At 55.7% G+C, this 13,304-nt stretch overlaps 2 protein-coding genes across 3 annotated transcripts in view; both read right to left on the bottom strand.

Annotated features, from left to right (window-relative positions):
- Nucleotides 1–8,044, bottom strand: part of LOC118695902 (cilia- and flagella-associated protein 45-like) — a 9,052-nt gene extending 1,008 nt beyond the window's left edge. The window contains exons 1-9 of the mRNA XM_054517586.1: nt 7,745–8,044; nt 6,246–6,382; nt 5,724–5,859; nt 5,019–5,186; nt 4,294–4,472; nt 3,469–3,598; nt 2,386–2,532; nt 1,622–1,735; nt 473–666 (exon numbers count right to left, since the gene is read on the bottom strand). Of these exons, the coding sequence (XP_054373561.1) occupies nt 473–666; nt 1,622–1,735; nt 2,386–2,532; nt 3,469–3,598; nt 4,294–4,472; nt 5,019–5,186; nt 5,724–5,859; nt 6,246–6,382; nt 7,745–7,942 (1,403 nt within the window). The 5' untranslated portion in view covers nt 7,943–8,044. The remainder of the gene's footprint in view (nt 1–472; nt 667–1,621; nt 1,736–2,385; nt 2,533–3,468; nt 3,599–4,293; nt 4,473–5,018; nt 5,187–5,723; nt 5,860–6,245; nt 6,383–7,744) is intronic.
- A 1,723-nt stretch (nt 8,045–9,767) lies between these two features.
- The window catches only part of POLR3C (RNA polymerase III subunit C), a 15,051-nt gene continuing 11,514 nt past the window's right edge, over nt 9,768–13,304 (bottom strand). For both annotated transcript variants that reach the window (XM_054517625.1, XM_054517624.1), the window contains 4 exons: nt 12,271–12,372; nt 11,339–11,388; nt 11,107–11,256; nt 9,768–9,977 (listed from right to left, as the gene is read on the bottom strand). In XM_054517625.1, the coding sequence (XP_054373600.1) occupies nt 9,896–9,977; nt 11,107–11,256; nt 11,339–11,388; nt 12,271–12,372 (384 nt within the window). In that variant the 3' untranslated portion in view covers nt 9,768–9,895. The remainder of the gene's footprint in view (nt 9,978–11,106; nt 11,257–11,338; nt 11,389–12,270; nt 12,373–13,304) is intronic.

The following is a 13,304-nucleotide window of genomic DNA, read 5'->3' as shown; positions in this document are numbered from 1 at the left end:
GACATTGGCACTGTCCCCTGGACACAGCTGGCACAGCGCCTGGGGTGACACCGGTGTCCCCAGCGCCACCAGGATGGCACAGGGACCCTGCCAGAGCCACCTGGTCACACCTGGGGTGACACCGGTGTCCCCAGCGCCACCAGGATGGCACAGGGACCCTGCCAGAGCCACCTGGTCACACCTGGGGTGACACCGGTGTCCCCAGCGCCACCAGGATGGCACAGGGACCCTGCCAGAGCCACCTGGTCACACCTGGGGTGACACCGGTGTCCCCAGCGCCACCAGGATGGCACAGGGACCCTGCCAGAGCCACCTGGTCACACCCGGGGTGACACCGGTGTCCCCAGCGCCACCAGGATGGCACAGGATGGGACCCTGCCAGAGCCACCTGGTCCCACCTGACACAGCTCCTGGGGTGACACCGGAGTCCCCAACCCCCAGCTGTCCCCGTGCCACCCCCGGTGCCACCCACCTGAGCAGGGTGAGGAAGTCGCGTTGCTCCTCCTGCAGTGCCAGCGCCCGCCGCTGTCGCTGTTTTGTCGCCTGCTCGTGGCGGCCCCGCTGCAGCTCCTGCAGCAGCTCCGCCCGGCGCCGCTCCCGCTGCAGCTCCCGGCGCCGCCACTCGCGCTCCGCCGCCTCCTCGCTGCGCCTGGCGCGCAGAGCGTCCTGCGGGGACAGCGGGGACAGCGGGGACACTGGGGACATCGGGGACATCGGGGACATTGGGGACATTGGGGACACTGGGGACAGGGACAGCTCCCAGTGCTGCCACTCCCACTCCGCTGCCTCCTTGCTGCGCCTGGCGCGCAGAGCGTCCTGCGGGGACAGCGGGGACACCGGGGACACTGGGGACAGGGACAGCCACAGGGGACACTGGGGAGATTTGGGATATTGGGGACACTGGGGACAGGGACAGCTCTCAGTGCTGCCACTCCTGCTCCGCTGCCTCCTCGCTGCGCCTGGCGCGCAGAGCGTCCTGCGGGGACAGCGGGGACACTGGGGACAGGGACAGCGAGAGGGGACATTGGGGACACTGGGGACAGGGACAACTCCCAGCGCCGCCAGTCGAACTCCGCCACCTCCTGGCTGCACTTGGGAGTGCAGAGCCTCTTGCGGGGACATTGGGGACACTGGGGACAGGGACAGCGAGAGGGGACATTGGGGACACTGGGGACATTGGGGACAGGGACAGCTCCAGTGCTTCCAGTCCCTCTCTGCTGCCTCCTGGCTGCACTTGGAGTGCAGAGCCTCCTGCAGGGACATTGGGGACATTGGGGACACTGGGGACACTGGGGACAGGGACAACTCCCAGCGCCGCCAGTCGAACTCCGCCACCTCCTGGCTGCACTTGGGAGTGCAGAGCCTCTTGCGGGGACATTGGGGACACTGGGGACAGGGAAAGGGACAGTGACAGGGACAGCTCCCAGCGCTGCCACTCCCGCTTCGCCGCCTCCTCGTTGCGCTTGGAGTGCAGAGCGTCCTGCGGGGACACTGGGGACATTGGGGACACTGGGGACAGTAGGGACAGGGACAGGTCCTGGCAGTGCCAGGGGCAGCAGTGACAGCACCTGGGGAGGTGACAGAGCCCCGGGCAGGGGACAGGGCTGGCAGTGCCACCCACCTGCGCCTCCTGCCAGTCCCGCTCGCGCTCCTGCATGGCCTTGACCCGGTCCAGCTCCCGCTGCCGCTCCTGCCACAGCCGCGCCCGCTCCGCCTCCAGCGCCGCCTCCCGCTCCTGGGGACAGGGACAGCGCTGGGGACAGGGACACGGCTGGGGACAGGGACACGGCTGGGGACAGGGACACGGGGACAGGGACACAGGGACAGGGACACGGCTGGGGACAGGGACACGGGGACAGGGACACGGGGACAGGGACACTGGACAGGGACACCGGGACAGGGACACGGCTGGGGACAGGGACACAGGGACAGGGACACTGCTGGGGACAGGGACACTGGGACAGGGACACTGCTGGGGACAGGGACACGGGGACAGGGACACTGGACAGGGACAGCGCTGGGGACAGGGACACTGCTGGGGACAGGGACACACCAGGGGACAGGGAGACCGCTGGGGACAGCAACACCGTGACAGGGACAGACAGCGGGACAGGGACACAGCTGGGGACAGCGACACAGCAGGGCACAGAGCCCTGGGGAGGTGACAGCGCTTTGGGGAGGTGACAGCGCCCCTGGGGAGGTGACAGAGCCCCTGAGGAGGTGACAGAGCCCCTGGGGAGGTGACAGAGCCCCTGGACAGGTGACAGCGCCCCTGGGGAGGTGACAGCGCCTCGGGGTGGGACAGCGCCCCTGGGGAGGTGACAGCGCTTTGGGGAGGTGACAGCGCCCCTGAGGAGGTGACAGCCCCGCCAGCCCCGCCCTCACCCCCTTCTGGCGCTGCTCCTCCCGGGCCCGCAGCTCCGCGCGCCGCTCGCGCTCCCGCTCGCGCTCTCGCAGCCGCTGGTTCTCCGCGTCCGCCGCCTGCATCTCGGCCAGGAGCTGCTGCTTGCGCTGCTGCCGCTGCTGCCAGGCCTGGCCACACCGCGGGGACACCGCGGGGACACCATGGGTGGGGACACCGTGGGTGGGGACACCGTGGGTGGGACACCGGTCCCGTCACCGCAGAGCCCCGCAAACCCCGCCTGCCCATGGGGATCCCCGTTCCGTGGGACCCGCGTTCTCTGGGATCCCCAAAACCCCTGGGGTCCTCAACTTCCCGGGATCCCCCATTCCCTGGGATTCCCCTGCTATAGATCCCAAACCCCTGGGATCCCCTTCCCATGGATCCCCATTCCCTGGGATCTCAAATCCCTGGGATCCCCATTCTCTGGGATTTCCTTGCTATAGACCCAAATTCTATGGGATCCCAAATCCCTGGGATCACCCATGTCAGGATCCCCATTTCCCTGAAATCCCCATTCCCTGGGATCCCAAACCCCTGAGATCCCCCTCATTAGGAACCCCATTCCCTGGGATCCCCATTCCCTGGAATCCCCAATCCCTGGGATCCCAAATCCCTGGGATTCCCCTCCTCAGGCCCCTCCATTCCCAGAAATCCCCATTCCCTGGGATCCCCCATTCCCTGGGATCCCCATTCCCTGGGATCCCCATTCCCTGGAATCCCCAATCCCTGGGATCCCAAATCCCTGGGATTCCCCTCCTCAGGCCCCTCCATGCCCAGAAATCCCCATTCCCTGGGATCCCCAATCCCTGGAACCCCCATTCCCTGGAATCCCCAATCCCTGGGATCCCAAATCCCTGGGATTCCCCTCCTCAGGCCCCTTCATTCCCAGAAATCCCCATTCCCTGGGATCCCCCATTCCCTGGGATCCCCACCAGCTCCGTGTCCCCTTCCACTGATGCCACCACATCCCCAAGGCCACCAGAGCCCCAATCCCGCCTCGTGCTGTCCCCAACCCTTCCCACCTGAATTCCCAAATTCCCAAATTCCCGCTGGGAATCTCCAACCTCGAGATCCTCCCTCTTCATCTGCTCCAGGTGCTCCAGGAACCTCTGGCCCTCCTGGAATTTCTGCTCAGCCCTCAGCACCCGCTGCTCCTGGCGCTGCTCCATCTGCTGGAGCAGCTCCAGCTTGTTGCTGGGAATTCAGGAAGCATTCGGGAATTATTTGGGAAATTCAGGAATTTGGGAATTTGGGAATGGAAAAGTTCCAGTCTGGTTCCAGAACTGTGGAATGTACGGGGTGGGGAAGGGGAAGGAGGAAAGGGAAAAAGGAAGGGAAAGGGGAAAGAGGGAGAAAGGGAAACAGAGATGGGGGAAAAGGGGAAAAGGAGGGAAAAAGGGAAAGGGGAAAGAGGGAGAAAGGGAAAAGGGAAAGGGCAAAAAAAGGGAAAAGAAGGAAAAGAATGGGAAAGGAAGGGAAAAAGAGAAAAGGAAGAAGGGAAAGGAGGGAAAGGGGAAAGAGAAAAGGGGAAACAGAAAAGAAGGGAAAGGGAAGAAAATGGGAAAGGGGAAAGAGGGAGAAAGGGAAACAGAAAAGGGAAAAAGAAAAGGGGAAAAGGAGAAAAAAGGGAAAGGGGAAAGAAGGAGAAAGGGAAAAGGAAGAAGGGAAAGGGGAAAGAGAAAGAGGGAAACAGAAAAGAAGGGAAAGGGAAGAAAAGGGGAAAAGGAAAAGGAGAAAGGGAAAAGGGAAGAGGAAAAAAGAATGGGGGAAGGGAGAAGAGAGAAGAGGAAAGGGATAAGGAAAAAAGAGGAGAGGGAAAATAAGAGAAAAGGGCAGAGGAAAATGGAGAGAGGAAAAGGAAAAGGAGAGAGGAAAAGGGAAGCAGGGACCTGATGAGCTCCTGCTTCCTGCGGCGCTCCAGCTCCTCCTCCAGCTGCAGCTCCTTCTCCCGCTCGCTGTCCAGGAGCCGCGCCAGGCGCTGCTCCTCTGCCTGCAGCTCCCCCTGCGCCTGCCGCCTCTCCGCCAGCTGCCGGTCCAGGATGGAGCTGCAGCGGGCGCTCAGCAGGAGCTGGGGACACGGGAATGGGAATGGGAAATGGGAAATGGGAATGGGAATGGGAAAGGGAATGGAAAATGGGAATGGGAGATGGGAATGGGAATGGGAATGGGAGATGGGAATGGGAGATGGGAAATGGGAATGGGAAATGGGAATGGGAAATGGGAAAGGGAAAGGGAAAGGGAAATGGGAGATGGGAAAGTGAATGGGAATGGGAATGGGAGATGGGAAAGGGAAATGGGAGATGGGAAAGTGAATGGGAATGGGAATGGGAGATGGGAAATGGGAGCCCTGAGCAGCCCCTTCTCCTGCCTGTCTAGGATGGAGCTGCAGCGGGCGCTCAGCAGGAGCTGCAGGACACGGGAATGGAAATGGGAATGGGAAATGGAAATGGGAAAGGGAAATGGAAATGGGAATGGGAAATGGAAATGGGAAAGGGAAATGGAAATGGGAATGGGAATGGGAAAGGGAAATGGGAATAGGGAAAGGGAAAGGGAAATGGGAAATGGGAAAGGGAAAGGGAAATGGGAATAGGGAAAGGGAAGGTTCTGGCAGTACCGAGTTCAGCCGCCGCATCTCGTCCTCCTGCTCCAGCCTCAGCCCGGCCGCGCGCTCCAGCAGCTCCCGCCGCTCCTGCTCCCGCTGCAGCTCCAGCTCCGAGCGCGCCCGCGCCTCCCGCAGCTCCTCCCGCCGCCGCTCCGCGCTGCGGGCCCGGCTGCGCGCCTCCTGCGGGACAGGGACACTGCTGGGGACAGGGACACTGCTGGGGACATGGCTGGGGACACGGCTGGGGACACTGCGGGACAGGGACACTGCTGGGGACACTGCTGGGGACACTGCTGGGGACAGGGACACCGCTGGGGACACTGCTGGGGACAGGGACACTGCTGGGGACATGGCTGGGGACACTGCTGGGGACACTGAGGGACACTGCTGGGGACACTGCTGGGCCTCCTGCGGGACAGGGACACTGCTGGGGACATTGCCAGGCCTCCTGCGGGACAGGGACACTGCTGGGGACATTCCCAAGATCCTGGGGGACATTCCCAAGGCATTGCTGGGGGGACAGTTCTAGGACATTCCTGGGTCCCTGGCACGAGGGGAGTGGGAAAAGCGGGATTGGAGAAAGGGGGATCGGGAAATTCGGGATGGGGCAAATCAGGATGGGGCAAACTGGGCTCGGGAAAAGCAGGACCGGGAAAATCAGGCTCGGGAAATTGGGGATGAGGGAAATTGGGGCTCAGGGAAGCAGGAGATGCCCACAAAAGCCGCGTCCTGGCGGGATTTGAGGATCCGCAGCCGATCCCGGAGCTGCCGCGGAGGCTGAGCCTCCTCCCGGATCCGCTGGAATTCCTGGGTGCCGATGATGAGCGAGGCCGGGGGCTGATCCCTGGGAATGCTGGGGGACACGGGCCAAGATCAGTGACAGGGGAAAAATAGCCCAGATTTTGGGGGGAAAAGTCACGGATTTTAGGGAAAAAATCCTTAAATTTTGGGGGAAAAATTTTTCAAGTATTGGGGGAAAACTCCCAGATTTGGAGGGGAATAATCGTGAATTTTATGGGTAATAAATCCTGAATTTTGGGGAAAATATCCCAGCTTTGGTGGGAAGAGCCACCAGATTTTTGGCTAAAAAATCCAGTTTGGTTTTTTTTTTTTTTTTTTTTCTTTTCTTAATCCTGAATTACCGGCCAAAAAAAAAATCCCGAATTTTGAGGGAAATAATCCCGGATTTTTATAGAAAAAATTACTGGGGAAAAAATTGGGAGATTTTGGGAGCCTCACATGAGCTCCCGGATCAGGTCCCTGGTGATGACCCGGATGATTTTGGGTTTGTCCCGGAGCGAGGGCAGCGCTGCGGGGGCGGCGGTGACATTGGTGACATCGTGGAGCAGCACGATGGGGCTGGAGCGGCCCTCGGGCTGCGGGAAAGGACGGGGTGAGACCCCAAAATCCGCCCCAAAATCCCCGCAAAATCCGCCCCAAAATTCTCTCAACATCCCCCCAAAAATCCGCCCCAAAAATCCCGTAAAAATCCACCCCAAATCAACTCCAAATCTACCCAAAACCACCCCTAAATTCCCCCCAAATCTACCCAAAATCACCCATAATCGCCCCAAAACCACCCCTAAATCCTCCCCCAAATCTACCCAACATCTGCCCCAAATCCCCCTGAATCAACCCAAAAATCCCCTAAAATCACCCCAAAACCCCTCTAAATTTCCCCAGCACCCCAAAAACACCCCCGAGTGCCCAAACCCCGCACCCGCTCCCAAATCCCCCATCCCCAGCCCTGCCTGGTACCCCCCGGTTCCCTCCCGGTTCCTCTCTCGGTGCTCCCCGTGCCCCAAATCCTGCACCCGGTGCCCAAATCCCCTCTCCCCAAACCCTGCACCCGGTGCCCAAATCCCCCATCCCCAGCCCTGCCCGGTGCCCAAATCCCCTCTCCCGGCTCTGCCCGGTGCCCAAATCCCCCATCCCCAGCCCTGCCCGGTGCCCAAATCCCCCATCCCCAGCCCTGCCCGGTGCCCAAATCCCCCATCCCCAGCCCTGCCCGGTGCCCAAATCCCCTCTCCCCAAATCCTGCACCGGGTGCCCAAATCCCCTCTCCCCAGCCCTGCCCGGTGCCCAAATCCCCCATCCCCGGCCCTGCCCGGTGCCCAAATCCCCCATCCCCGGCCCTGCCCGGTGCCCAAATCCCCTCTCCCCAAATCCTGCACCGGGTGCCCAAATCCCCTCTCCCCAGCCCTGCCCGGTGCCCAAATCCCCCATCCCCGGCCCTGCCCGGTGCCCAAATCCCCCATCCCCGGCCCTGCCCGGTGCCCAAATCCCCCATCCCCAGCCCTGCCCGGTGCCCAAATCCCCCATCCCCAGCCCTGCCCGGTGCCCAAATCCCCTCTCCCCAAACCCTGCACCGGGTGCCCAAATCCCCCATCCCCGGCCCTGCCCGGTGCCCAAATCCCCTCTCCCCAAACCCTGCACCGGGTGCCCAAATCCCCCATCCCCGGCCCTGCCCGGTGCCCAAATCCCCTCTCCCCAAACCCTGCACCGGGTGCCCAAATCCCCCATCCCCGGCCCTGCCCGGTGCCCAAATCCCCTCTCCCCAAACCCTGCACCCGGTGCCCAAATCCCCCATCCCCAGCCCTGCCCGGTGCCCAAATCCCCCATCCCCGGCCCTGCCCGGTGCCCAAATCCCCCATCCCCGGCCCTGCCCGGTGCCCAAATCCCCCATCCCCAGCCCTGCCCGGTTCCCCTCCCGGTGTCCCCGGTTCCCGACCCCGCACCCGGCGCTCCCCGGGCGGGCTCCGAGCCCCGGAGCTGCTGCGGAGCCTCCGCCGAGCCCGGGGGGGACGGGAGGGACCGGGAGGGTCCGGGGGGACCGAGGTGGCCCCGGGAGGGTTTTGGGGGACCCGGGAGCCCGGGGTGTCCCCGGCACGGAGGGAGGCGGAGCCGGGGCAGGGGCGGCTGTCGCGTGTCGCCATTGGCGGATGTCGCGATTGTCGCCAGGCCCGGCCGAGGGGAGAGGCGGCGGCTGTCGCGAGATTGTCCCCAACTGCCCCCGGCGCGAGCGGCGCTGTCCCCAACGTCCCCAACAGCCCCGGAGGCGCGGGGTGATGGGGGATTGAGGGAGGGGGTCCTGGAAAGGGCGGGGTGAGACCCAAAAATCCCCCCAAAACCCCATTAAAATCCCCCCCAAAATTTCCCCTCTCTACATTTCCCCAACCCCCTCAAAAAATCTCTCCAAATCCCCCAAATCACCCCAAACCCATCAAAATTCCTACCTGGGAATTCCCCCAAATCCCAGCACTATTTTTATTTCTTTTATAGAGAATATTAAATAATATTTTAGTGCGTTTTTCAAGTTTTCAACTGTTTAATCTACAGGTACAAGTTCTGTTTCTATGCGTGACGTCGTGTGAATTTTGGCAAATAACCTCGAGTGCGGTGCCACGAGTTTCTTCCAGAACACATCACCCTAAGCCTGGCCCAAACCCTAAACCCGGCCCAAACCCTAAACCCGGCCCAAACCCTAAACCCAGCCCAAACCCTAAACCCGGCCCAAATCTGGACTCCACCTCCAAAATTCCCTGCATTTAAGGGCTGCTCCCAGGTGAAAGCTGCCAGGACAGGCAGGTCCTGCCAGCGTCACCCTCGGTCACTCACGGCAGACAAGAGGACAAGAACAGTTCTGTGTGTCCCCATGTCCTGGGTGTGTCCCCATGTGTCCTCTGTGTCCATATCCTGTGTCCCCATGCCTGTCTGTCCTCATGTCCCTGTGTCTGTCTGTCCCCGTGCATCCTCTGTATGTCCCCCACGTCCTTTTGTGTGTCCCCATGGGTCCTGCATCCTCTGTGTCCATGTCCTGTGTCCGTGTCTGTCCCCATGTCCTGTCTGTCCCCGTGTCCCTGTGTCTGTCTGTCCCCATGCGTCCTCTGTATGTCCCCCACATCCTTTTGTGTGTCCCCATGGGTCCTGCATCCTCTGTGTCCATGTCCTGTGTCCCTGTGTCCTGTGTGTCCGTGGCCTTGTCCGTCCCTGTGTCCTGTGTGTCTGTCTGTCCCCATGTCCTGTCTGTCCCCGTGTCCCGTGTGTCCCTGCCTGTCCCCATGTCTTGTGTGTCCCTGTCTGTCCCCATGTCCTGTCTGTCCCCATGTCCTGTGTGTCCCTGTGTCCTGTGTGTCCCTGTCTGTCCCTGTGTCCTGTGTGTCCCTGCCTGTCCCCATGTCCTGTCTGTCCCCGTGTCCTGTGTGTCCCTGTCTGTCCCCGTGTCCTGTGTGTCCCTGCCTGTCCCCATGTCCTGTGTGTCCCTGTCTGTCCCCATGTCCTGTCTGTCCCCATGTCCTGTGTGTCCCTGTCTGTCCCCGTGTCCTGTGTGTCCCTGTCTGTCCCCATGTCCTGTCTGTCCCCATGTCCTGTGTGTCCCTGCCTGTCCCCGTGTCCTGTGTGTCCCTGTCTGTCCCCATGTCCTGTGTGTCCCTGCCTGTCCCCGTGTCCTGTGTGTCCCCTTAGGGTCAGACCCAGGTGCAGCAGCCCTCACCCCAACCCTAAGCTCACCCTAAACACCCCCCCAGGGACACCAGCTTTCCCCAACAGCAGCACAAGGCAGTGACCCTAAATTTGGGACAACCCCAAAAAACCCTTCCAGCAGCACAACACAGCCACCCAAATTTTGGGGCAGCCCCTGAACCCTCCCAACAGGCAGTGACCCTAATTTTGGGGCACCCCAAAACCCTGCCAGCAGCTGCAGGGCTGGTTTGGCAGTGCCAGGTGGCTCCTGCAATCCGCCCCAGGAGCCTGACCCACGGGTGCGTTGGCAAATCAATGTTCCTTTATTCTCCTCAGCAGCACAAGCACGGTGGGCAGAGGCCTCTGCTGGCCGTCCCCACTCACAGCCTCAGTGCTCCTGTCCCTGTCCCTGTCCCTGTCCTGCCCCCTCAGGGCCTCCTCGTGGTGCTCTCGATGAACGACTCCAGCACAAAGATGGTCTCGTCCACCTGGTTCTCACTGGCGTCGATCCTGGGGGACAGACAGCGATGGGCAGGGTCCCAGTCCCATCCCCAGCCATTCCCATCCCCCTGTCACACACATCTTTTATCTTTTATCTTTTATCTTTATCTTTCTTTTATCTTTTATCTTTTGTCTTTTATCTTTTATCTTTTGTCTTTTCCTTTCCTTAGGGTTTTTCCTCCTGAGAAGCTGAGAGGCCTCAGGAACAAAATGTAAGCATTGATTATCTGCTGCTGTGGGATGCAGCAGGTGGGGCTGGGATTGGTCTCATGTGGTTGTTTCTGATTAATGGCCAATCACAGCCCAGCTGGCTCGGACTCTCTGTCTGATATATAAATATTTATAAGCCTTTGGTTTTCGTTCCTTTTTTTTTTTCTATTCTTAGCCAGCCTTCTGATGAAATCCTTTCTTCTATTCTTTTAGTATAGTTTTAATATAATATATAATATATATTATATTAAGTAATCTATATATATTTATATATATAATATATAAATATATTCTAATATTTATTTTTATATTTTATTATATATTATATATTATATCTTTATATATATTTATATATTAATATAGTTTTGCCTATCTATTAATCATAATATTATATATTATATAGTTATTAACCAATAGATTTTCTAATATATAATATAATATAATATAATATAATATAATATAATATAATATAATATAATATAATATAATATAATATAATATAATATAATATAAATATACTTAAATTAATATAATAATATATTAATTAATCAATATATTAATATATAATATATTAATGAATATTTCTATTAATATAATGAATAATATATTATATTATATATTATATATTATTTATATATTTCATATTATATATATAATAATATATTGTATATTAATTAAATAAGTATAATATTTTATTATTATAGAATATTCCTATAGTTTATTCTAATATTATTATACTTACGTATTTATTGATATATAAAATATATTTATATATTATATAAAGAATAACATCTATTCTTTAATAAAATTATACCTATACATATAAAATAACTATAATAAAACAATAAATCAAGCCTCCTGACACACCGAGTCCAACCCTCCTCCCTTCCCTCCTGCCCAGCCCCAGTGAACGCGGTCACCCCCTCACTTGTTGACGTTGCGCTTCAGGTTCTCCAGCTGCTGCCTCTCGGGCCCCGTGATCATCTCCTCCACCTCGTGCAGCTGCGCTGCCTCGGCCCCCGTGGCCTGCATGGAGGCCAGGATGGCCTCCACGCGCTGGGACTTCTCCAGGAGCCTCCTAGGAGGGGACAGGGACACGTGGAGGTGGCAGCGGCGGCCGCGCGCCCGCCGTGCCAGGCCGCCCCCGCCGCGGAGCTCACTTGTTCTCCCGCATCTCGTGCTGCCTGCGCTCCATCAGGTTGGCCACGCTCTGGGGAAGGAACAGGTGAGAAACCAGCGTGGGTGTGATGGGGAGCACTGGGGAACCCCATGGGGGGGACACGGGGACAGCCACGGCCACCCCTGTGGCACCAGGAAGGAGGGGGCTGTGACACCTGGACCCTGGAGCTCCAGAGGGACAGGAACCAGGTGAGCCCCGAGTCCAGGTGTACTAATAATAGATATTAATATATTATAAATAATATATTTTTCTATTACGTATTATTTAGGAAAACAAAGAACATCTATAATATAATATATAATATATAATATATAATATATAATATATAATATATAATATATAATATATAATATATAATATATAATATTCAGTATATAATATATTGTATATAATACACTGTATATAATATATAATATATTATATGATATGTGATATATAACATACTATATATAATATATAGTATATACTATATATACTATATATAATATATAGTATATACTATATAATATATAGTATATATTTTATATATTATATACTACATATTATATAATGTAGTATATAATATATATAATATATACGATATATAATATAGTATATAGATAATAATATATATTATATATATAATATTTTTATATATTATGTAATATGTAATATATAATATATAATGTATATAATATAAACTAATATATAATATAGATAATATATAACAATTATTTACCAAGGGGGCCCTCCACTCCCAAAAACCCAACAGGGGACAAAGGGAGGATGGAGCTGCTGCCACCCCTGGGCTGTGACCCCTGGACATGGGGGCTGCCGCAGTTCCCTGGGTCAGGGCCTGGATTCCCTGGCAATTCCTGCGTGGGCAGACCAGGATCTGTGGTCCCTGGGGCCCAGCAGCTCCTGGGGATTCACCTTGTAGCATCTGTGGAGCAGCATCCGAGCAGCAGCCATCAGGTTCACCGTGTACAGGTAGAAGGTGCGGGAGGGAGCGTGGTCCGGAGTCTTGGGGATCTCCTGGGGAAGGGCAGAGGGATGGTGGGGACAAAGTGGGGGCATCCCCTTCCCCAGAGGTGTCCCTGTGTTCCCTCCCCCCCGGGATTCCCTGTGGAGTCTTTGCTCCTCTTTGCCAGGCTTGGGATTCAATGTGGGAGATGGAATTTCTTGTCTGCACTCGGATAATGAATTAATTTTTAGCTCTGTTACAGTCTGACAAACCCTGAGTTCTACAGCACTTGAACAAATTAAAAATGGAGATCTATCTCCCTCTCTCTCTCTCTGCAAGGCCTTTAAAGGATAAACTGCCCAGTTAAGAAATGACACCTGAATTATTTTTACTTTTAAACCAATAAGCAACCACCCATGGCCTGCAATGTGGACTTTTTTATCCAATTACACAAAACCACCCAAATCCAAGGAGGAGGAGGAGGAGAAGGAGAAGGAGAAGGAGAAGGAGAAGGAGAAGGAGAAGGAGAAGGAGAAGGAGAAGGAGAAGGAGAAGGAGAAGGAGAAGGAGAAGGAGAAGGAGAAGGAGAAGGAGAAGGAGAAGGAGAAGAAGGAGAAGGAGAAGAAGGAGAAGGAGGAGAAGGAGGAGAAGAAGAAGGAGGAGAAGGAGGAGAAGGAGGAGAAGAAGAAGAAGAAGAAGAAGAAGAAGAAGAAGAAGAAGGAGGAGAAGAAGGAGGAGAACGAGGAGAACGAGGAGAATGAGGAGGAGAAGAAGGTGAAGAAGAAGGAGAAAAGGAGAAGGAGGAGAAAAGGAGGAGAAGGTGAAGAAGAAAGAGAAAAACGTGAAGAAGAAGGAGAAAAAGAAGGTGAAGAAGAAGGAGAAGAAGGTGAAGAAGAAGGACCAACCTCCACCTAAAACCTCCACCTTGTTTTATGTATTTTACTGCATTCTAATCCAGCCTGTGATATTCCATCCTTCTATTCAAACTGCACACCCACAATCC

Source organism: Molothrus ater, chromosome 29, assembly GCF_012460135.2.
Source record: "Molothrus ater isolate BHLD 08-10-18 breed brown headed cowbird chromosome 29, BPBGC_Mater_1.1, whole genome shotgun sequence".
In the NCBI taxonomy this organism is placed as follows: Eukaryota; Metazoa; Chordata; class Aves; order Passeriformes; family Icteridae; genus Molothrus; species Molothrus ater.
This window is presented reverse-complemented; position numbering and strand designations above follow the sequence as displayed.